The 22,916-nt window shown below is 61.0% G+C and overlaps 1 protein-coding gene and 1 long non-coding RNA gene across 9 annotated transcripts in view; one reads left to right on the top strand and one right to left on the bottom strand.

Annotated features, from left to right (window-relative positions):
• The window catches only part of NFIX (nuclear factor I X), a 99,945-nt gene that overhangs the window by 66,594 nt on the left and 10,435 nt on the right, over positions 1-22,916 (top strand). For 4 of the 8 annotated variants that reach the window (XM_027050461.2, XM_027050462.2, XM_027050460.2 and 1 more), the window contains exons 3-9: positions 8,778-8,840; positions 9,204-9,278; positions 9,639-9,759; positions 10,901-11,037; positions 13,885-14,007; positions 16,241-16,416; positions 22,255-22,402. In XM_027050461.2, coding sequence (XP_026906262.1) covers positions 8,778-8,840; positions 9,204-9,278; positions 9,639-9,759; positions 10,901-11,037; positions 13,885-14,007; positions 16,241-16,416; positions 22,255-22,402 — 843 coding nt within the window. The remainder of the gene's footprint in view (positions 1-8,777; positions 8,841-9,203; positions 9,279-9,638; positions 9,760-10,900; positions 11,038-13,884; positions 14,008-16,240; positions 16,417-22,254; positions 22,403-22,916) is intronic. The other 4 variants (XM_053219808.1, XM_053219807.1, XM_027050463.2 and 1 more) reach the window with 2 other exon arrangements.
• Positions 11,032-14,377, bottom strand: LOC113596599 (uncharacterized). Its single transcript, XR_003417391.2, has 3 exons — positions 13,620-14,377; positions 11,935-12,218; positions 11,032-11,612 (listed from the first exon to the last, which is right to left on the bottom strand). It is a non-coding gene; the product is annotated as an uncharacterized LOC113596599 (long non-coding RNA).

Raw genomic sequence — 22,916 nt, 5'->3', positions numbered from 1 at the left:
GCACATTGCAAGGGTGTGTGGGTACTGGCTCCTTGGCCTGGGGGCTCTCCAGGCCCTCACCCTGATGAGTGCCCTCTGCAGAACGGCTGGCTGCAGCACAGCTGTGCTTAGGAAGCCACTCCCGAGTATTTTCAGGAAAGTTTTCTCCCCTTCTGTTTTTGTGGTTGTTTGTTTTGTTTTGTTTTTAAAGGAGTCATTTCCTCCTTTCCTTTCTCTTTCTCTCTCTGCTTTCTTCCCTCTTTCCTCCCTCTTGGAACCTTCCCCTTCTCTGATTTCTTTCTATGGCAGCCTTGTTTTGAACCACTTTGCTTTGGTTCTGATGTGCTGTCTTGGCCTCTCTCTCTCTCTTTTAGTTTTCGTGTTGTCTTCTTGTCATTCTCTTGCTCGGGGGCTCAGTGATTCCTTCCCTCCTTTCCCCAAACTCCCACTTGTGTCAGGTGTGTCCCCCCAGAGCTTCTGTGCCCCCCCCCGTCACTTCTTATCCCTGGTTGGCATAAGCGCCCAGAGGACTCTGTGCCTTAACAAATAATTAGACCAAGGACAAGTGTGTTTGGGGGATGGGGGGAGGGTGATGCCTGACCCTGGGAAGTGGGGACACTATTAATAGTCCTAAGAGCAGCTGGAGGTGGGGACAGTTGTCTGGCCAGGCCTGGGCAGCTTACAGGGCCAGAAAGGGCAACGCTGGAAATAGAGCGGGTGGGGGTGGGGGGGAGCAGCTCCGCGTGCCCCTAGCCTGGATGGGGGGACACCCTCCACAGGGCCCACCTTTTCTTGGTGTGCTGGGCCCACTGTCAGTTTCTGTCTGTGAGGCTGAGGAGGGGACAGAAGCTTTAGGGGCTGGGGGCCACTCTTCTGGACCCCACTATTACATGACTCCTGGCCCCAGGCCCTCTTGGAAATGTTGGCTTCCAGCTGCTGGTTGAGCCGTGGCACCAGCCGGCGCTCCCAGGAGAGGCAGCTGGGCACCCGTTGGGGCAGCACCTATGCTTCTGGTGTCCTCAGCTCTCTATACCCTTACCGCTGGGCTAGGCTAGGCAGGGCCTAGGGCCCAGCGTCCTCAGAATCCGGGGCACAAGCATTTTCTCCCCCTTCCCTGTTGCCCTTACGCATCCCCCGGGTAAGGGGATTTCCAGTGTGGTGGCCGTCCAGAGACCATTTACCGTGACCACTGACTTTGGGGAGGGACACGCCTGTAGAAGGCATCCCGCTTTCATTTCCAGACAAACCTCTCTGCCCCTCTTTGCAGATCGTCATGGGCCAGGCCCTGAGGGAGCCCCTCAGCTTACTGGCTGTGTTCTCTGGGGCAAGACACCGAAAAATAGTAATCCAGGGCATGCTCAGGGTGTCATAAAGAGTATGCACGCCTGAGGGCAGGGAGCTGAGGGCCAGCCACACTCCCCCACGAAGCAGCCTGTGAGCAGAGTGGGAGAAGGAGGAGCAGTTTCAGCTCATGGAGGTGAAGCACCTTTTACCTGTTTTCTCGTTTTCCTCGCCCAGGAACCCTAGGTGGTGGGTAGCACCTGCATTTAACAGAGGAAGCAACAGCTCAGAACTTGGCCAAGGTCACTGCGTTGGTAGATTCTAGAGCATGGATGTGAACTCAAGAGGAGCCCCTTTCCACTGTCGCTGGTTATCCACCTCTATCCCCCTCTGCCCTCCCTGTGCTGGGGTGAGCCCCCCACTTAGAGCAGACACGGGGTCCAGACCAAGGACATCTCCCCTGGATAGGCCAAGGGCAGGCTCTGGGCAAAGGTGGGCCAGGGCCCGGGGCGGGGGTGCTCCCGCCTCCCTCCTCCCTCCTCCCTCCTCCCTCCTCCCCAAAGACCCCTTCCTTTGGCTTCTTCAGTAGTGGCCACTTCACCCCCAATCCCTGTCTGACAGGAATTCTGACCTGATGGGATTTGCTGGCCCCTGGGCACCTCTGGAACACCCCAGATGGTGTTACTGCAAGGCACTGGGTCTGCTTGTTCAGAGAGAGCCACGGAGCACTGACATCTGAGGTCTCGCAGGTCGGTGCTGAGTCCCCTGCAAAGGGGGGACCCGGGAGGAGACCGTGGGTCCGCCCGCATCCCCCAGGGCTGCCTGCCGGGCTGGGCGTGGAGAGGCCCCCAACTCGCGGACGGACCTGGCCTTTGCCCCTCCATCCACCTGCTGGGTGTTGTGCTCTGCACCAAGGTGTATCCTTCCTCCTGTCTCCTTTATGGGCCACTGTCTGTCCTCTCATGGGAATAAGCAGTCGGGCACCCAGTTCCCTTGGGCTTCAGTGACCGGGTCGCGTCTCTAGTTCTCCCTGGGCTGGGGGCAATGCCAAGGAAGGTTCTCCCGTCGGGTGCGGGGCAGAGAACGCTGAGCAGCTCACACCAGGGGAGGACCACAGACAGGCACTGGCGGAGGCAGGGTGGGTGGAGGTGGGAACGGTCGTGCTTGCCTCCAGGGCCAGGGCCTGCGACTGCCATGTCCCATCCAGATGTTCCCTGCGGCCTGATCTGTTGTCCCTGCCCCATCCTCCCTTCATGGCCTTCTTGAGCTCAGGCCTCAGGGGCAGCCAGAGCAGGTCTAGCCTACGCAGGTGTGACCGGCACGCCACCTCCCCCCCCCTGCACAGGTGACTCAGGTCAAAGGCTCAAGCCCCTTCAGATCCATGAGTAGAGGGGGAGTGAGGCAAGGAGAGAGGAAGGTAATGAGGGGGTGACGTGTGTGCCTATCCTGCCCCTGGCCACACCCTGCCCAGATCTTCAGGGCTGTGCTTCCTGGTCATGCTCCTGTCCCCACCACGTGGGGCTCTAGGGGTGACAGAAGAGGGATAAACCTCAGGATGGCTCCAGGGCCCGTGTGTAGGCATGAAGCTGGGGGCGGAGCACAGAGTGGAAAGAAGGAAGCCCCTGGGCCGGGCCCAGGCCGAGCCCCTCCCCTCTTTGCCCTCTGGCTGCCCTGCACTCTCAAGGACTTCCTGGGTCCCTGGGTCTCCTGTTTGCAGAGATGGGGAGAACCCCTCTGTGACCCGTCTCCCTAGCCCCCCATCCGTCCACGGCTCCCCTCCTCAGGGTGTCTCAGATTCTCAGACTTAGGTTTCAAGAGGCACAATAGTTACATTCTCCGGCTCTGATTGCCGCAGGCCAGGCCTCTGGCTCCCCTTGAGATTGGGTTTCCAGTGCCCTGGATGCTCCGGAATCACAGAAGAGGGGGAGCCAGGTAGGGGGAGGGGAGTGTCACACTGGGGAGGGCCAGGATCAGCTCCTGAATTGCATCGGCCCTTCAGAGGACCCCCAGAACAGCGCACGCTCCCGCCTGCTTCCCGAACCCCAGACCTGGAGAAAGCCTGGGGAGGGGCAAGCAAACTGCAAACTCCGGGGGTTGTCCTCGCTAGCCCCCAAAGGTCAGAGGTCCGGCCGAGCTAGAGGTGGCCTCCTGTCTGGCCCAGTGCTTAGCACTGAACATGCCGTGCCCGGTGGGACCACGGCTCTGCGTGCATCGTCTGCTGCTACCCCTACGGGGCAGCAGGAAATCGCTTGTTGTGTGTCCAAGCGCGTGCGCGTTTGACTGCGCTTGCCTCAGTATACGCGCGTTGTGGGTGTGGTTGAGCTGGGTCTTTCCGCCCCTCTTGGCCACCTAAGAGCTCACTCTGTCAGTGATGTGCGTGGAGGCAGCCGGCCAGCAAGTTGCATGTGGCCCCTTTCGCGGAGAGAGTTTGTTTCGGGTGGGAGCTGAGGCAGAGCGTTCCCTGCAGCGAGCAGGAATTCGTCCTTCACCTAGCGGGAGCCGTAAATATCTCCCCGTCTGTGAGTGGAAATATATATACATATATATATATATATAACATGCTGTCAACTGGGGTTCGGATGCAACACTGGGCTCTTCCTGGCTGCTGGAGCTTCCCCTCCAGAGCTCCAGTGAAGTGTCCCTTTTGGATACACACACACACACACACACACACACACACACACACACACAGAAACGGCAAGGTCAGGAGAGGAAAGAGAGCGGGAGAGAGGGAAAATGAAGGAGAAGGAAGGACAGAGAGGAGTGTGGAGCCAAGACAGAGAAAAAGGAGATCAGAAATGGGATTCCAAAGGGAAAGGCGAAGAGCTCCATAAAAAAGTAGTGGGGCTTCGAGGGCTGAGAAGGGCTGGTGGAGGGTCGAGAGAGGCAGTGCTGGAGGGGGAGCTTCGTGGCTGTTCCAGGGGATGTGAAGGGACCTAAGGAAGAGAGGGGTCCACACTGCCTGCCAACTGTTGGCCGAGCTTGGCCCAGGTCCGGGTATTTGCAGAAGGCCACAAGCCATTGATGCAGGGGGGTGACCGATGACAGGTGTGCAGACGAATGGGGAGTAGCCCCAGACCCAGGAGCCATGCTGAGACAAGAGTCCAGATCTGTCACCTGCCTCTGCATAATCCACCCTTCTGGAAGCCTCCACAGCGGCCAGAGCCCTAAGGCACTACTGGCAGGTGGCCTCTCCCTCAAAGGTGTGGATCACATGAGAAGCCCAGGTCCCAAGCAGAGGGCGGTCAGCAGAGCATGCTCCTGTGGGTGACACGAGCTGGCGTGACCCTCGGCAGCATGAAGAATAAGCTGTGGGCTCTGAGATTCTCTCCGTCCCCAAACCTGGCCCCGGGCTCAGGGACCCTGATGCCTGCCTGCCCAGGGCGTGCATCCCAGGGCATCAGACACAGTGGCTGGACTGTTCCTAGGAGGCTATATTTGATAGGCCTCATGTGAGAAAGCTTCAAACCAGGGAAGGTGCTCTTTGGTCCTCGGCGCCAGGAAAGAGGGAAAGGTTGAGCTGCGTCAAGGCCAAGAGCGGGTAGTGGTGCCCCCCCCCCGCCCCCACCGGCTGCTGCGTCCCCTCTCCGGTCTCTAGGATGTGAAGGCAGCAGTTGTCTCTGAAGAGAGGGGTAGGCAGCGGGCTTAGGGTTGCTTTGCTGACCTTGGTCAGGGTGGCCCTGAACTGGGGGTGTGTACCTAGGGTCCCCACTGCTCTGGCCGCCAGGCTGGGGAGAGCCGAGGCCACAGAGGCTTCCAGGGGATGTGGCCCGGGAAGCCCGGGGAACCAGAGTAACAGCCTCTGGGGGCGGGGGGGGGGGGGGGGCGTGGGCCGGGTGGTTGGGGGAGGGAGGATAAAAGATGGAGCTGGGCACCTGTCTGCCTTGTGCCAGCCAACACTGTCCCTGCCCCTCCACTGGCCCACAGGCCACCAGCTGGCCCATTATCCCTGGTGAGAAAGCAGACACTGGAGGGGGGCTCCCATGCAAACCCGCCCGGCAGAGACTGCCAGGGGAGAGCCACCCTGTTCTGGGTCGGGGGCGAGGGGAGAAGGGGGGGCGGGCAGCGGAGACAGGAGCCCCCGCCGCGCAGCAGTCAGGTCTCCTCCTGTGCTGTTGGCAGGGGGCAGTGCGTGGGGCCTGTGAACAGGAGATAAAGAGTTCAGGCAGAGGGTTTTTTCTCACTAACCGTGGATTTGTATGTTTGTTCAGCTGGTGGCTCTGATAAGCCCCATTCTGCCAGATAAAAGCTGAGCAGCCATGAGGCGGGGCGTGGGGAGGGGTGTCATAAAGGGACCTTCCTCCCGTCTGTCCTGAGGCCTGGGGTTATCCCCTCCCCCAGGGAGCCCAACAGGGAAGGGAGTCACGAAGCTGGGTTGGCATGCTAGGCTGATCCCAGAGGGTTGTCTAGAGCAAGCCCCGACCTCCAGGCGCGGCTCCCCGAAGAGCCCACAAAGGCCGGCCCAGCTGGCTCCCACTCCTGGGGCGGGAGGGGTGGGGTTTCTCCTTACCCTCCCTAGAAGCCTGCCCACCAGGGCCCGGTGGCCGGTTTGGGCCCCCACGGCTGCTGCATGGGTTCCTGCCAGTCCCCTGCCCCCGTCCGTCCAAGGCGCACCCCTAAGCCCACTGGGTGGACGAGGGCCCGGGGATGGCCCACGGGGGGCTCCGGCTGCCTTTGAGTAGCACGTGGCGTCCCCAGGGCCCCTGCCTCAACCCTCCCTTCTCCTCCTGCTGGGTGCCGGCCCCCGAGGGTGAAGGGGGTGCCGCACGCTGGAGCAGGACGGTGGGGCCCTGGCTGAAGCCGCCCCTGCTGCAGGGCTGCCTCCTGAGCCTCCGAGCCTGGGTCCAGATTTCCAGGGTTTCTGCCTTTTGTCCTGGAGCCGAGCTGAGCATGCCGGGGGGCCGGCGGGGGTGGCATTGTGGGGACGCTGGCTGGGCCGCCAGCCGTAAGATGGCTGCCAAGGGCTAAAATGGCTGCCAGCAGCGCCTGGAGGCGCGTGGCAGCGGGCCTCGCCCGCGCTGGATCCTCGCTCCCGCTTGCTCCTTTACATCCAGCTAATAGTAATAACAGCAATAACGTTTCGGGGCAGTGTCCTGGTTTAGAAGGATTTCCTGCCTACCGCGCTCTCCTGGAGCCCCATTTGTCTCTGCCTTGGTCGCTGGCCCATCTCCATCTCTTTGTCGGGTTCTCTCTAGCCTTTCTGTCCTTGGGCTGGGTGTGCGCACGCGCGCAGCTTTCTGTCTGCACGTGGCCATTTTCAGGGGGCCCGGGACCGCACCCGCGGGGGGACTCCTCTGTCTCCCCCAGCTCCGCCGACCCGGCCCCCGGAAGGCCGGTGGGGAACGAGTTGGTCCCAGGATGGGTGGGGTCGGTAGCGGGCACCCCAGGGCAGCAGAGCCTGGAGTGTGTGCCCCTCAGTGGGCTCCACATGCTGGTCCCCTGGCTGTGCCCTTCCTGAGTTTTTGAACGGAGGAGAGAGGAAGCAGGCTCAGGGTCCAGGGAGGGCCTAGCGTGGGGTGTCCGCGACTTTAGCCCCTCACCTGCTCCTTCCTGGACAAGCTGGGGGTGGAATCAGACCTAGATAGCCGGGAAGAGGCCAAGGTGAGAGAAGGACGGAATTCATACCCACAAGGCACCGTGGCACAGAGAGGTTGCCCTCCTGGGAGCGTGGGGGGGAGGTCCTGTGGATTCTCTCCAGAGCGGAGAGCACCACGGGCAAAGGGGCGGCGGCCTGCGCCGATAGGATTCACCACCCCTCCGCACACCACAGGGGTGAGCACAAAGGGAAGCGTGGAAGGCTGCACCCCAAACTGGGGGGGGGGGGGCGGCGGCGAAGGACCACCATTAGCACTTCCCTTGTGAACCTCTCTGGGTGTTTGATTTGTGACAAGGTTTACTGTTCTTTTTTGGAATTAGAGAAAAAAAAAATTGAACGGGTAAAGAATCGGGGGGAGTGGGGCCTAAACCTGTCCTGTAGGCAGCCTGTCCTTTCCCACTGGTCACCTTGAGGCAGGTGGCCGAGAACTCGGCCTGAGCCAAGGCTAGGCCGTCGCTCCCATAGGGATGCTGTTCTTTTTTTTTTTTTTAATTTTTTTTTCAACGTTTATTTATTTTTGGGACAGAGAGAGACAGAGCATGAACGGGGGAGGGGCAGAGAGAGAGGGAGACACAGAAGCGGAAGCAGGCTCCAGGCTCCGAGCCGTCAGCCCAGAGCCCGACGCGGGGCTCGAACTCCCGGACCGCGAGATCGTGACCTGGCTGAAGTCGGACGCTTAACCGACTGCGCCACCCAGGCGCCCCAGGGATGCTGTTCTTACCAGCCCCTGTGGCCATCACTCTCTATCCCTCCCGAGTGGCCGCGGGGGCCCCCTGCCGCAATCTCTTGGGCCCACACCTTGCCCTTTGGGAACTTCCTTGCTGGTCAGTCCCCAGTGTGAACAGCTTGGCTGTGAGGCCAGCGAGGGGTGGACTCTCCGGCCAGCAGGCTGACCTCGGGGCGGTGGGTGAGCCCCAGGAGGCAGGGCCAGAGTTGGGCAAAGCCCCGGCCAATACCAGGGCACGGTTTTCTGATGCCACCCCCACGTTGTCTTCCTGTGAGCAGCCCTTTCTTTACCAAATGCCTGCCTTCCTCCTGCCCCACAACCTGCCCTGGCCCCCCTCTGCCACCCTCTCACCAGCTGTCGTGCCTGGGCAGGCATTCTGGAGGTCCCCATTGTGCCCCTGGCACACAAAGCTTTGAGGACCTGGGGGGGGGGGCGGGGGTGGGGGGGGGCTTTCCCAAGCTCAGCAAAATATTCACACACACACTCCACCCTGCCCCAGCCCTCTGTGAGCTCCCACCGCACAATGGGCCCTTGTCTCGGGGCTCCCTCTGAGCAGCTGTGGCACCGGGGCATGAGACAGCCCAGACAGGCTGGCACAGAGCGGGCGACAGCGTTAGGGCAAGCCTCCCCCCTCTGTGTTGCCAGGCACCGCCTGTAAGCATAAAGGTGAGGTGGGGGTGGTTCAGGCCGACAGGAATGGCTGTAATTAATGAAGTGAGAGAAGGACGGGGCTGCTCCTCTGGGGGCTTGGGCTGAGCGGAGGATGGGGGACCCTGGGGTTCGTCCCAGCTGCGCAGAGAGGCGGTCACTGGCTTCTTTCACGGGCACCCTCCTTGCCCTGGCTCTCAGCCACTGCTGCCCACTTGAGGGCGACTTCGCCCCCCGGGGTGCACGGGGCAGTGTGCATGGAGGCAGTTCTGGTTGGCACACTGGGGTGCTCCTAGAATCTAGAACGTGGAGGCCAGGGCTCCTGCCAGACACACCCTGCGGTGCCCAGGATGCCCCGCCGCGGAGAATGGTCTGGCTCCACTGTCAGTAGCACTTTCTTCCTCCTCTCTCCAGGTCCCCCCAGGCTGCTCCCCTCCGAGGAGAGGGTGCTGTGAAGGTGTTTGCAGGGCTGAAGGCGCAGCTCCTTGGCTGGCGTTGGTGGGGCGCTTCGATCCTGACCTCTTCTCCCCTTTGTGTCTCCCGCAGAATCCGGACAATCAGATAGTTCAAACCAGCAAGGAGATGCGGACATCAAACCACTGCCCAACGGTCAGTGCCCCTCCACAGCTCCCGCTGGCCCACGCCTGGCCTCTTGGGCCTGCCCTGCCCCCCTCGCCCTCCTCTGCCCTCCAACACCCTGGCCAACCTGGCCTCCTGTCTGCCCCCATTTCTTCCCCTCGACTCAGCTGTTCCTCAGCTGAACTTCAGCTGATGGCCAAGGGGGTGGGGGCTCCCCTGAAGCATGCTCGGTCCTCCGTGTAGACGTGAGGGCCCTGAGGGCCAGCCTGTGTCTGGAACACGAGGCTTGGGAGGAAGCGAGTCGAAGCAAGAGTGGGGAGAGCTTTGGGGAGACAGGCAGGTAGCCCCTCCGAGCCTTGCCTGACTCACTCACTTGTCCTTTCCACTCTTCAGGGCACTTAAGTTTCCAGGACTGTTTTGTGACTTCCGGGGTCTGGAATGTGACGGAGCTGGTGAGAGTATCACAGAGTAAGTGAGTTCTTTCTTCCAGCCGTGGCTGAGCTCAGCAGACCGGGGGTGTAAGGAGGGGGGATTCGGACCCCATGTGTCCCCCTCCAGCTGGTGGGGTCCTAGCAGGGGGCAGACAGGGTTTCCTGGGACGCTCTGCCCATTGGTACTGGGCTAGGTGGAGCAGAGGTGCCCAGAGAGCCCTATCTCTAATCTCCACTGTTTTGGAGGAAAACAAAATCATAACCAAGGGCTCTTCCCCAAAGACCCCCACCCCCCCAGCCAGGAGGAGGCTTCTGGGGAGCTGCTCGTGACAACAAAACAGGCCCCGCTGAGCCTTCCACACCTTCCAAACCTCATCACCTTCTCGCCTTTTCCCAGCTCCTGTTGCCACAGCATCAGGGCCCAACTTCTCACTGGCGGACCTGGAGAGTCCCAGCTACTACAACATAAACCAGGTGACCCTGGGGCGGCGGTCCATCACCTCCCCTCCTTCCACCAGGTGAGCCCAGGACCCTGGCCCTCCCCTCCGATCCCCAGGCCGTCTCGGGGGCTGCAGGCAGCTATCACCCCTTGTTGAGGGTGTTGACTCCAGAGCAGCCCGGGCCCAGCGTGCCGCCAGCCCCCTGAGCTTCCTGCTTTGTGCTGTCGCTGGGCATTTGGTGCTGGGGACGTAAGCCCCAACGGGGCACAGCTCTGCCTACAAGGCACTCCCCGTGGGGATCTGAGAAGGCCTCTCTCTTGGGCAAGTGACATGAGCCCAGACGTACGGGGGCTGTTACAGGCACGGGGTGGGTGCTCCAGGTAGAGCAGCCTCTATCCCAGGCAAGGATGGACGTCCGGGTGGGGCCCCCAAAGAGGGCTTTGGAGGCCAGCGGAAGGTGTTTAGACGTAAAACCCACTGAAGGGTTTTAGGTTTTAAGCAGGAGATGCTGGGGATTTGTGTTCTAGAAAGTACCCCTAGCAGCAGCACGTGTGGGCGGGGCTGACAGCCAGTTAGAGGCCCTCCCAGCAGGGTGGAGTAGGGGAGGGCCTCAGTTGGGCAGGGGAGTGGCATGAGAGGACCGGACGGAGCTGAGAGGTTTTGGGGAGGTGGGCACATTCGGCCCTTGTCAGGGCCAGTTGTTCGGGGGCAGGAAGGGACCCTGTGCTTTTTTAAAAAGCTTGAACGTTTGGTTCATCGTGAGGTTTGGGGAATTTATTTTTATCGGTTAAAGTATCGCACTATGATGTTATGATGTTCTCGTGTTAGTGATATTTTAACGTAAAAGAACACAGTATCCTGATGCCTGAATTCCGTAGCACCCCTTGGCAGTTTTGTCCCTGGCGAGTGCCTCTCGACTTGCCCTGTCCCTGGGGCTGATGGGAACTAGAAGGTGGGACCACAGAAGCAGTTGAGGGGGGGGTTGCGGATGAAGGTATCACGGGCTGAGAAGGGGTTCGAGGAGGAGGAGCAGACCTGCGGGGTCCCGAGGGACTCTAGGGCCCGTCTGGTCTCAGGGGAAGGCACGTAGCGAGTGCTTGGGAATGCTGCGGTCATCAGGCGCCTGCTCCCCACCCGGCGGGTCACCGGCGCGAACCGGGGAGCAGTTCGGGTGCCGGTACGTCAATCTTCCCTTGTCCCGCCTGATCCTCTTCCCCAGCACCACCAAGCGCCCCAAGTCCATCGATGACAGCGAGATGGAGAGCCCTGTCGATGATGTCTTCTATCCTGGCACAGGCCGCTCCCCAGCAGCTGGCAGCAGCCAGTCCAGTGGGTGGCCCAACGACGTGGATGCAGGTATGGGTGCTGCAGGGCCAACCCCGAGCGGGGCGGCTGGCGCCTCTTTTTCCCTCTCGGTTTACCTGGCGAGCCTCCCTCTGCTTCCCCTGCTGTGGGAGGCGCTACCTCCTGATCTCCCAGAGGAGGGCGGACCGGGCCAAAGGAGGGAGTGGAGGTGAGGAGCTGGGCTGCGGCTGACTCGGCCGCAGAGCCCACAGGTGTGGTGGAAGGAAGGCAGAGGCCCCAGACTTCGAGCCTCCTTGGTCTCCGTCTCCTGCTGTTTCTCTGGAGGGGTTGCCCTAGCTCCTACGGTCCTCATGGTTTAAAGCAGTTTCTCAATCCGGGCACTGTTGACATTTGGGGCCACGTCATTCTCCGTGGCGGGGCCATCCTATGCACTGCAGGTCACTGAGCAGAGCTCTGGCCTCCAGCCGCCAGCCAGTAGCAACTCCCCCGTCCTCCCCAAAGTATAATGACCAGAAACGTCTGGACATTGCTGAACATCCTCTGGCATAGGGGGAGAGGAGACCAGAATCATCCTGAGTTGAGAACCACTGGTCTGACGGGCCCAGCATCACAGAGAGGAGCAGAGCCTAGGAAAGAATGACCAGAATCATTTTCCAATCAAGCAGGAAAGGTAGGGAAGGGCAGAGGTCTAAAGGAAGCTAGCTCAGTCCTCCCAATAGCCTCCAACCACCCCTTTCTTGGTGAACCCACCCACCTTCACCTCCAGTCTTGACGGGAGGCATAAGCAGACCCAGAGAGCCCAGATGGAAAGGAGGGAGAGTGTGTGCATGTGTATTCCCGCGCGCGCGCGCGCGTGTGTGTGTGTGTGCGCGCGCGCGCGCATGCACATATAAATGTATGAGGAGACTGGCTGCAGGCTATTTCTGCCTGACGCACGGGTGGTACAACCTGTGTGTGTCCTCGAGGTGTGGGTTTCTCGGGGCCAGAGAGTGCGACCCATGTGTGGGCGTTGTACGTGGGGCATGTCTGCTGTGGTCAGGCCTGGGGCTTTGGTCTCGAAGCCGGAAGAGAAGGGTCTGACCCGATGTCCCTTTGCCTGGCGTTTTCCAGAAGTGCGTCTACAGAGATGGGCCACGTGGATGGGCAGGGGTAGGAACTGGGGGAAAGCGAGGCAGAAGGGCGGGGAGGCGCTCCTGCTTTCCCGCGGCCCAGACACAGGCTCCCGCTCTCAGCTCCCTGGGAGGAGGGGAGGAGGGTCTGAGGGTGTCTGAGGGTACGGGCTGTAACCACTGCGAAGCTCATCCCTGTGGGACAGCTCCCTGGCAGGCCTTTGGGTGCCTCCCCCAGGGTTCCCTCGTGGCAAGCAGGTGCCTGGGCCAACACAGCCCAGATACTTCCCCGGGGGAGAGAGAAGGGGTTGAAAAGGCCCTGAAGACTCCCCAGCCAGGGCCTCAGTTAAGGGACTGCCCCCTCAAGGACTCAAGCGCCTCGAGAGCCACATCCACAGCTGTTTCCTGGGGTTCAGCCCCCAAGTCCCTCTGCCCAGACCTGGTTCCCGAGGAGATGTCCCCTCCCTGGCTCCCGCTCTCTTTTCTCAGCTGTCTGCTCTGGTGCCTGACGTTTCTGCTCCTTCTAGCTGACCTGCCGCGCACGGCCCCCAACATCCTCCTGCAGCACCCCTGGCTCCTCGCTTTCCCCTCTTTTTCTCCATGCCCGCCCCCCCCCCCCCCCGCTGTGTTGTTTCCCCGTGCTGCGACAAATCGCCAATTAAGCAGCCCAGCTGCAGGACAGGGAACAGCTGGGGAGGCGCTGTGCGGCCACGGGGACAGCTGTGCACAGCTGGTGGGGGTGCTCCCCACCCCCTCACTGTGCCAGCTATCAGGTGGCACACAGCTGCTGCCAGATAACGCCTCTGCTGGCGGCTGGGAGTTTGCCCTTCCCCCCACCCTTCCTGCAGTGAAGACTGCAGCCCCCTCACCCCCCATTCAAACCGATTCTCTGCCTCAAAGGTGGCAGCTCTGGAGGTCTCCACACCATCTCCCCCCCCCCCCACCCCCCAGCCCTGAGCACGGCCTCGAGGCTCAGCCCAGGACCGGAGACAGACTCCCCTGGAGGACCTGGCCCAGGGGCCCTGCTGTGTCCTAGCACCATTTGGACATCGTGCGCCCTGGGCTCAGAGATGAACTTGGTTGGCATCATCAGGATCCTACAGGCGGGGAGCTCTGATGGGGTGTGCTCTGTGCCCCGGTTCCCACTGAACGCCATCCCATCTCTGGCAGCGGGAGCAGAGCAAAGCCTTGGAATGTCCCTCCCTGGGGCTGCCCAGCCTCTGGATCCCCTGGCAGGGGAGTCCTTTCCTGTCCAGCTCTGTCCCCAGGGCCCACCCAGGCCCTCCAGCCCCTTCCCCACTCTCTTGTCGGGTGCGGTATCACCCCCTCGGTCCCTCCTGAGGACTGGTGGCTTCTTCCTACCAGAGCCTCCCCCCTTGCAAGGCCCCACAGAGCAGACCCTGGCACGTGCTTCCTTGAGGTCTCCTTCACCCTCAACCTAGCTCTCTAGGGCTCCTCCTGCACACCTTTCTCCCCCCCCCCCCGCCCCCCCGCATCCCACCCTTCATTCTGTGCCCTCTGAACTTATCCGCCCGGCAGAGAGCAAGACGGGCCCTCGGGTTTGTCCCCTCCCCAGCACACCCAAGGGCTGTCCTTTTCCTCTCCCTTCAGAAGTAGCTGGCCAGTCGGAGCTGGAAGTGGGCAAAGGAGGCAGGAAGGGGTGTGGTGGGGCAGGGGCAGCCGGGAGGGGGCCTGAGAAGAGAAGGAGCTAGCTGCTGGCTTCCCGCCCTCCCTTGCTCTCACCCCAGCCCAGCTAAACCTGCCCTGTGTTGCCGATTCCTCCCCCCAGGCCCGGCTTCTCTAAAGAAGTCAGGAAAGCTGGACTTCTGCAGTGCCCTCTCCTCTCAGGGCAGCTCCCCGCGCATGGCTTTCACTCACCACCCGCTGCCTGTGCTTGCTGGAGTCAGACCAGGTGAGAACTGCGGGCCCCGAGGGGGGGCAGCGGGGGAGGCGGTGGGCCAGCTGGCCAGGTGAGGGAGCTAGGGCCACCCTGAGTGACAGCCCCAGGCCCTCTGAGTAGGCAGAGGGCACGGGAACGGGCCCTGCGTCCCAGGCGGCACCTCCTCACCTTGTTCCCGAGCTTCTCACACGCGTGTGTGCTTGCGTGTGTGCCTGGGTGTGTGCGCACGTGTGTGCTGTGCCGCACGGGCCCGTCCTGAGGCCCTCTGCGGCTTGCCGTGTGACTCGCGAGGCCTCGGGCCTGCGCCTGCCCAGTTCTTTCCTCCTGCCAGCAGCGGGTGGGGAAGCACAGACTCCTCCCTCGGTCCCCCTTTTGCCTCTTCTCTCCCGGCCGCTGGCTGAGCCCCGGGTCGGGGTCCGGTGTCCCCGGCACCAGCCCGGGGCGGTGTGGGGGCACAGATTGACAGGAGCACTCGAGGGAAGCCAGGCTCCCTTCTGAGGCCCTCCCTGCCCTTTTCCGAACGCGAAGGGCTGGGCCACAGGGGATGAACGCTGGCTCCTGGGTTGTCTTCCAGGGAGAGGAACAGGCCCACTGCTGTGGGGGGCTGTCTCGCTTCCGTCTTGGGAGAGGGGGCTCGGTGGGGGCGGGGGGAACACCTCAGTGTTCCCGAGGGGGTGGAATCAGGCAGGGAGTTGTGGGAGCTGAGTCCTCATCCTTGCCACTCCCTCATTTGCCCCCCACCCCCTTGGTAACCCTCTGGCACAAAGAGGACCCTGCCCGGTGTCCGCCCGCCCACCCGCCCGCCGTCTTGTGGGCCGTTCTGTAGGATGCAGAGAAGAGTGAGGTTTACCCTCCCGGCTTCCTCCTCAGGGCCTCCTGGCTGAGAGCCCAGAGGCAGCCTGCACTGGGGCAGGGTGTGGTGGCCGCAAGGTGGGGGCGGGGACCCCAGGCCCTCTGTACAGGCAGCGGGAGGGCGGCAGGCCCAGCTCGGCTCCGCTTTTATGAACTCCAGAGAGAAGCCAAGTTTCCTCAGCCCCCTAATGAAACCGAGAGCAAGAGCGAGCTGATTGGAAACAGACTGGAGGGGGAGGACTCGGCTCAGGGAAGAGCCGGGGCCTGCGCTGGGGTGGGAGTTGTATGTAGGGAGGACGCGTGTGCGAGGCCGGTGGGGCTGAGCGCTCCAGAACGTGGCCTGGGCGCCTCGGCCAGATGCACGGTCATTTGTATGCAGGAGCGGGGGGGGCGGGGGGGGGGTAGGTGTTATGCGTGTCCAGGGCTCATCCTACACAGGCAAGGGGCCCTGTCTCTACCCAGAGACCAGGAGCTGTTGGCCTCCTCTGTCCCTCATCCAGGCTCCCACCTGGGCCCTGGGCCGGGGTGAAGCCAGTGCGGCATTCACCAGGATGCAGGACGTCACAAGGAGCCGAAACCCTAGCCGTCGAGACACATGATAACGTAGTGTCATATTTTTAAAAATCAGAACCAGTGCGAAAAACACGCGACGAACAGATATCGACGTTTTCAACAAAAGACGGGGCTGGCCTTGTACTTGCACGGTCCTGCTTTGTTCGTGTCGCTCTAACTCCAGCCCTGGTTCTAATCAATATTTACGAAGACAGGCAGCTGGCTGACTAGCCCTGGTTTGCCAATTTGACTTTTTAAAAATGTTGCATTGAAATGTTAGTTGCCTCATGGGCGCCTGGGTGGCCCGGTCGGTTGAGCCTCCCGACTCGTGATTCCCGCTCAGGTCGTGATCCCAGGGTCGTGGGATCGAGCCCCGCGTCGGGCTCTGCGCTGAGCCTGGGGCCTGCTTAGGATTCTCTCTCTCCCTCTGCACCTCCCTCAGTCGTGCTTGCAAAAGCAGGCACGCTCTCTCTCCAGTTAAAAAGGAAACGTTACTTACCTCGGGGCACCTGGCTGGCTCACTCAGTAGAGCTGCGACTCTCGATCCTGGGGTCATGGGTTCAAGCCCCACGTTGGGTGCAGAGATTACGTAAATGAAGAAGACGGAGAACGTTGAAAAAATGTTCCTCGCCCCGGTTGCTGAGTCAGTAGGCGCTGCCTTAAGTCTCTCACTCTCCCCACCCTGGTCCTGGCCCCGCTCCTACCCCATTCTCCCCTTTCCTCTGGCTCCTCAGCGCTCTCTGTCTGACCAGCGGCCCCCGCCCCCCGCTGTCGCCCATCGTGGCCCCCCACCCGCCTCCTGGGCCCTGATGCCCTTTGCTTCCCGCTCGTGTACACGCAGGGAGCCCTCGGGCCACAGCATCAGCGCTGCACTTTCCCTCCACGTCCATCATCCAGCAGTCGAGCCCCTATTTCACGCACCCGACCATCCGCTACCACCACCACCACGGGCAGGACTCGCTGAAGGAGTTTGTGCAGTTTGTGTGCTCGGACGGCTCGGGCCAGGCTACCGGACAGGTGAGTCCCGAGGGCCCCAGGAGCCCCGCCACAGCTCATCTCTGCATCTGTCCGTCTGTCTCGGGGCTCACAGGGAGAGGGTCCAGAAGCCAGGAGCCCTCCTGGGGCTGGAGCAGCAGACAGCCAGTAACGCCAGACGCCTCGATCTCCTGGATCTGGGGGCAGGGGTCTGTGTATGACGCCGGGGTCTGTCTGTCACGGTCTAGAGAAGGGCGGGGCAGTGGCTGGGCCCACCTTGCCCGGGCTCCTTGCCCCGCCCTTGGTCTCTGTTCCCCCGGTAGGAGTGTATCCGTGATCTCTCCGACCCGACCTGGGCTCCTTGCCTCCTAACACCCCTCTCAAAACCTCAGGGCTGCAGGGATTTGGTAGGTTCCAGACCAACGTTTCCCAGCCTTGGCACTGTTAGCATTTGGGGCTGTTCATTCTCTGTCCTGTGGAGCTGTGTCCTCTGTGGCCCCTACCCACTCAATGCCAGCAGCATCACCCCCTCCCAGCCCCGATGACCAGGATGTCTCCAGACTTCAGCGGGCCCCAGGGGCATCATTGTTTCCTGGTGAGAAGGCCTGAGTAGAGGAAAGGCCCCCTGCCACGGGAGCTGTTCGGAGTCTCCTGTTGGCAGAACTCTTAACAAGAGTTTCCCAGGCCAGTCACTGTTCTGGAGCGAAGCCCTTGTGCTCCTCAGCCTAGAAGAGACACGGGTTCCCCCATGGAGCTCTGCCACTCCACTGCCCTTGTCCGTCGGCAAGCCCTAGGGCCCAGTCGCTGACCAGCAGAAACAAAGGCCACTCAGCAAAGGGCTTTATTCCAGACAGTGCTGGGCCACAGGTGACCCTTCAGTGGGACAGTGGTTCTGCCTTAGTCCCTGGGAGGCCACTCTGGGTTGGGACACGGGTGGTCTCTAGACCTCTGCGAAGGTTCTAGAGCCCCAGCAGCACACTGCGCTGTGAGAGGGCCCAGTTCCTCTCCCTGCCACTGGTCCAGGCTGGAAACCTGCTGTGAGAGGTCAGGTGGGGTGGGGGGGGGATGCTCCAAGGGCTGTGGTGGGGAAAGGCGTTCGGAAGCCCGTGCCAGAGGCAGCCCGGGGAGAGCCGTGGGTGGCTCTTGGCGACTCAGCCCAGTACTGCCTCGGGGCGCCCTGTGCAGAGTGGGCATTTTCTAAGTGCTGGTGTATTGATTTGGGGCAGGGCTACAGCTCGGCCTCCTCGCTCTCGCTGTCCAGAACGGAAGCCAGTCCTCTTCCGTCTCCTGTTCTCCCTCCTTCTGCTTTCCTTGTTCCCTTTTCCCCTTTTCCCTGTGAGGTCTTCTCTTGCTGGCTCTGTAGCTCCTTAGCACATTCGGAGCCTTACCCACCTCTCTGGACAAGCTCTGTCCACTTTCAGGGGCATGGAGGGAGAAGTGGCCATGACCCCCGACGGCTACGACACCTCCTTCAGAGATGCCAGCCGAGTCTGCGGGAGCCGCCAGCCTATGTCCCAGTGTCCAAGAGGCCTGGGGTCTGGATTATGGATCAGAGAGGCCAGAAGCTCCACCTTGCCTGCCTTCTCGCCCACAGAGGCAGCTGGGGTTTGGAATCAAAATGAGACTGACCTGAAGGACCATTTTAGCCCAGAGAGCCAAACCTAAACCCACAGGACCTTCGAGAATATGGGTCAGTCCGTCTTTAAGCATCCTGATGCTGGCTGGGTCCTGAGCCTCTCCCTTGACTTGACCATTCGAGATTAAGCGCTCACCGGGTCCAGAAGTTTTCCTCTCAAGGCAGATGCTTGCTCCGTGGATAAAACACTGCAGACAGGAGGGCCAACAGTCACCCTGGTTAAACAGAGAGGCTAGCCCGGCTGGGGAGTCTCTCTGGGTTTCCTCCTGTGGCCCGTTGTGCCAAGAGCCGGGGTTGGGGGGGGGGGGCGGTAGGGAGGAGGGTTGTCTTCAGTGAGCCTGCTCCATGGGGCTCAGCTTCTGAGAGGAGGCTAGAGACGTCACCAGGCTATGGAGGAGGACAGAGCCAGAGGCCCCAGACTCCGCAGCTGACCTGGTGACAGGGAGTGGCAGTAGCAGGCCGCACTTGTTCCGTGGCTACCTCCAGAGCAATAGTTCTGTCTTAGCATGCAAGAGACTCACCTCTAGGGCCCACTAACACACAGCTGCCCGGGCCTCGCCTGATCCTGATTCCGCAGGTCCAGGGTGGGGCCGAGAATCCACACTTCTACCCAAGTTCCCCAGGGATGCTGCTTCTGGTCGGGCGACCCCACTTTGAGACTCACTGATCTAAAGCCTGAAGGAGTAAGTTCCTCACCTCTTTGAGAATCTGGAGTTACAGACCATCTTTGCAGAAAAATACACGCACCCAGAAATGTTAACGGTTTGCAGAAGGGTTCCAGGCACCCCTGTGTTCATCCTCGGACCACAGCGCGAGCCCCTAATTGAGAAGCGCCAAATCACTGACGGCCAAGGCCAAGTGGCGACACCGCTCGGAGGAGACGCAAAGGGCAGAAGGAGGATGCCTGGTTCGCTGTACTTTCTGGCAGAGAAGAGACGACGAAGCGAACGCGATGGAGAGGTCACAGGGCCTGATGGGATGGCGTGAGTCTAGGAGGCGGGAAGACTGGTCGTAGCTCGGCCTCATCCAGCAGCGCCCGAGCAGCCAGGCCTGCGTCTTCACCTGTCAGAGGAGAATGAAGAGCTATCCCAGCCTCCAGGTTCCTTCTAGCTTTTAACTCCTGAGGTTTTCAGGCACCACAAAATCACAAGACCTTGAGATTTTAAAACCTCAGCTTGTACCCCAATCAGAGCTGAGACATCCTAGCCTGGTTGGAAGTAGCTTCCAGAAACTAAATGTCGTACATCAGCGGTTTTCAACGTCCGGCCATATGGGGCTGGGATTGGCTTTATCGAGTGCGATTAACGATTTAGATCCTCCTGAGGGGAGACAGGGTCTGAGGACTAGGAGGAGGCACAGGCCACCCTATGGGAGCAAGGGCTGCCTGGAAGGCCACGTGTCCCAGCTCCTTGGGGGCCCAAGCTCAGGATGGCCTGGCCTGAAGGAGTGAGGCTGTGCTCTGTTGGGATTGTCTGTTTCCTGCCCTGATGTTGGATAGGCACAAGATAGGCTGTAGAAATGGGGAAAGGCAGATGCCGTGTGCATTTCAGCCTCACCCCTGTGGGGCTGGAGACCCCTGCCCTCTGGCCTGTGCTTTTGCCTGTTTCTGAAATGACACCTGGCACAAAGGGTCTCCAGCCCAGGACACAAACAGGGACCAGCAGCCCCGGCTTGCTTTGGTCAGGGGCCTCTGAGCGCGCAGGAAAGATGAAGTCAAGGGAACCATATGGAGGGATGGTGTTAGACCTTGGTGTCGGTCATCAGAGGTGAAGGGTAGTGGGTAGAACAGCCAGAGTTCAGAAGGGTATGGCCTGCACGAGTCAGCCATGGGGCTCGACGGTTTAAAGTGCGGCCGGATGGACGAGTGGATTCAACTCAGTCAGTGGGACTTGACAGGTGCCGCGTGGGCCACGCAGAGGTGGTAGTCCGCAGGCTTGTTGGGGAGCCTGGGAGGCAGCCTACTTCAAAGGCTCCGGTGGAGGTCAAGAGCATCTTAGAAAACAGGGGCAGGGGCGCCTGGGTGGCTCAGTCGGTTAAGCGTCTGACTTCAGCTCAGGTCACGATCTCGAGGTCCGTGAGTTCGAGCCCCGCGTCGGGCTCTGGGCTGATGGCTCAGAGCCTGGAGCCTGCTTCGGATTCTGTGTCTCCCTCTCTCTCTGCCCCTCCCCCACTCATGCTCTGTCTCTCTCTGTCTCAAAAATAAATAAACATTAAAAAAATTTAAAAAAAAAAGAAAAGAAAAGAAAAGAAAAGAAAACAGGGGCAGAGAGAGATGGATGGTGGCTTAGGGTATCTGGCTGGCCCCACGTCGGGGACGGTGTTTTCTGGGCAGGCCTTGAAGGGCGTGGGAAGGGGTGTTGTAGACAGGACGTTCTGCAGGGAGCGCGTGTGCAACTCCTGCTCAGGCTGTGTTCCGGAAACCCCAGGTGGTCGGCAGTGGGGCGTACGTGGCGGGAAGGGAGTGTAGGGGCATGAATGGTGGAGACCCCCCATTTGGGCTCCACCACATGGGCCTCGAATGCCCAACTGGGGAGCTTGTATTTTGTGTTACACGCGGTCAGAGCTGTGGAAAGCAAGGGGAGAAGCCCGAGAACCTTTGGGTTTGGAGAAGAGGGTTGGGATGAGCCTGCCGGAAAGAATCTATGGGATCCCTAGAATCAGACAGACACGGTTGTGAGTTTCAGGCCTCACCAGTTACAGCTGGGTGACTTTGGAGAAACCGCTTAGCTGCACAGAGCCTCAGTTTCCCCAGTTGTGAAAGGGGGGAGAATGGAGCTCCCCTTGCATCAGGGATTCCCACCCGGGACACTATTAACGATTGGATCGTTGCGCCTTTATCCTGGGGGCCATCTCGTGGGCTGCAGGGTGTGTAGGAGCAGCCCCGGCCCCCAGATGCCAGCAGCACCCCCCTCCCCAAGTTTTGCTACCCAGAGTGTCTCCAGACATTGCCAGTGTCCTTGCCGGGGCAGAATCCACCGCACCGTCCCTGCCCCAAGCAAAAAGTGCTGCCTTACTGGGTCTGAGGATGGGACGGAACGTGAGTCAAGTGCCTCGTACAGAGCTAGGCCGAGACCCTGGGCTGACGAGTACACCGTTGGCATAGGGGAGACCCCTTGGGAGTCTCATTGTCCTAGTCCGGGTGAAACCAGGGAGGATAGAAGTTGGGCTGGCTGGAGACATCAAGGGAGTGGACTCCACAGGGTCCGCCCACCAGCAGAAGAAGGAGCGCAGGAAGCTCCCAAGGTCTCACACCTGGGTGGCTGGGTGGCAGAACATCGCCCCTCGGGAGAAGGGCCCGTTCAGGACCCAGAGGTCCGGCCCAGCCCAGGCAGTAGGTGGTGGTTGAGAGCGCCGCCCGGAGCGGTGGGAGATGCGTGTCCGGAGCTCCAGGGAGGCCTCTCCAGGGAAGCTGTGCTCCGCCCCTCCCTGTGGTGCCTTCGCCCCCTGAATCCCAGAGGCTGACGCACCCAAGGCCACGTCCGGGTCTGGGGAGGAAACTTGAATCTGAGGCGCCAGAGAGGGAAGAAAGACAAGGAGTGGACCTGGTGACCGGGCAGCCCAGGCTTCCGAGGGCACTGGACACGGAAGTCCTCTCAAAGAGCCTCGTGGGAACCTGAGCAGCAATGGATTTTCCTCTCGGGCCGTTCTGTAGAGAAGAGGCCGGCACCCCGGGATCCTCAGGCTGCCGGAGCCAAGGGCGAGCCCCCCAGCGCCCAGCATCTCCCCAGGCCGCGATGTGGGACGGACGCTGGAGGGCCTGTAGTTCTTGGCGGGGTCAGCCGGCCCCACCCCGGGGGCCCACAGAGGGAGGCATGCGTGTGTTTTCCGGGGACAGTGTGTGTGGGGTGGGGGCGAGCTGGCGCATCTTACCTGCTGAGGGAGAAGGTCTTCAAGAGCGTGAGAGTTCTAGGCGCAGCCGCTTATATGGCTAGGTGACATGTTTTAGTACCTAAAACATGTTCCCTGAGAAATAACAGACCACTCGTCGGACGCCCCCTTTCGTCCCTCCCTCAACTTCAAAAGAGGACCACAAAAAAAAAAAAAAAAAAAAAGAGAGAAACACCTGAGAGACCAAATAGAAGCCTCACACCCTCACCCACCCTGTGCCCCGGAGGAGAGGACCCCATCCTGCATCTTCTACCGGGAGCGCCCGCTCTCAGGAGCGAGCTGGCGTGGCCGCGCAGGGGAGCGTGTGTCTGTGTGTGATGTGCCTTCATGCGTCACTCTATTTATGTTGTTCGCAGCCCAACGGTAGCGGCCAGGGCAAAGTCCCGGGGTCATTTTTGCTACCGCCGCCGCCTCCAGTGGCCAGACCTGTGCCCCTTCCTATGCCTGATTCCAAATCCACCAGCACTGCCCCAGACGGCGCCGCCTTGACTCCTCCATCACCTTGTAAGTGGACGATGAAACCGAAACCACAACGCCCAGCATCCCTGGCCCATCCAAACAGTCTCCACTGCAAAAAGAAAAACCCCTGCCCCGCCCACCGCCAAAGCACCCCAACCCAGAGCGCCATGGAGCCTCCCACCCGGACAAGAGCAGAGCTGAGCCCCCCAGTCACGGCCTCCTGGGCCTCAGTTGCACCAGCCAGCACCCCACAAGCCCCCCCCTGCCCACCCGCGGCTCCCAGCCGGGGCGCCCCCCCCTCCCCCCGGCCCAGGCCCCTCCCGGGGGCGGGAGGGGGAGCACAGTGGGGCACGCAGGCCAGGGGTGCTGGCCAGGGTGGGAGGGGGGTGGGAGGCGCAGCCATGCCATCTTCATGCCTGATTGCTGTTTTTTTTTCATTTTTCGTTTTTTTTGTTTTTTGATTTTTGTTGTTTCGTTGTGCCCCGCTACACCAAAAAAAAAAAAAAAAAAAAAAAAAAAAAAAAAAAAAATTAAATGTGACCACAAGGCGACGCCACCA

The sequence above is a fragment of the Acinonyx jubatus genome, chromosome A2 (genome assembly GCF_027475565.1).
Source record: "Acinonyx jubatus isolate Ajub_Pintada_27869175 chromosome A2, VMU_Ajub_asm_v1.0, whole genome shotgun sequence".
Taxonomy (NCBI): Eukaryota; Metazoa; Chordata; class Mammalia; order Carnivora; family Felidae; genus Acinonyx; species Acinonyx jubatus.
The sequence above is the reverse complement of the archived record's forward strand: the minus strand, read 5'-3'. Positions and strand labels throughout refer to the sequence as shown.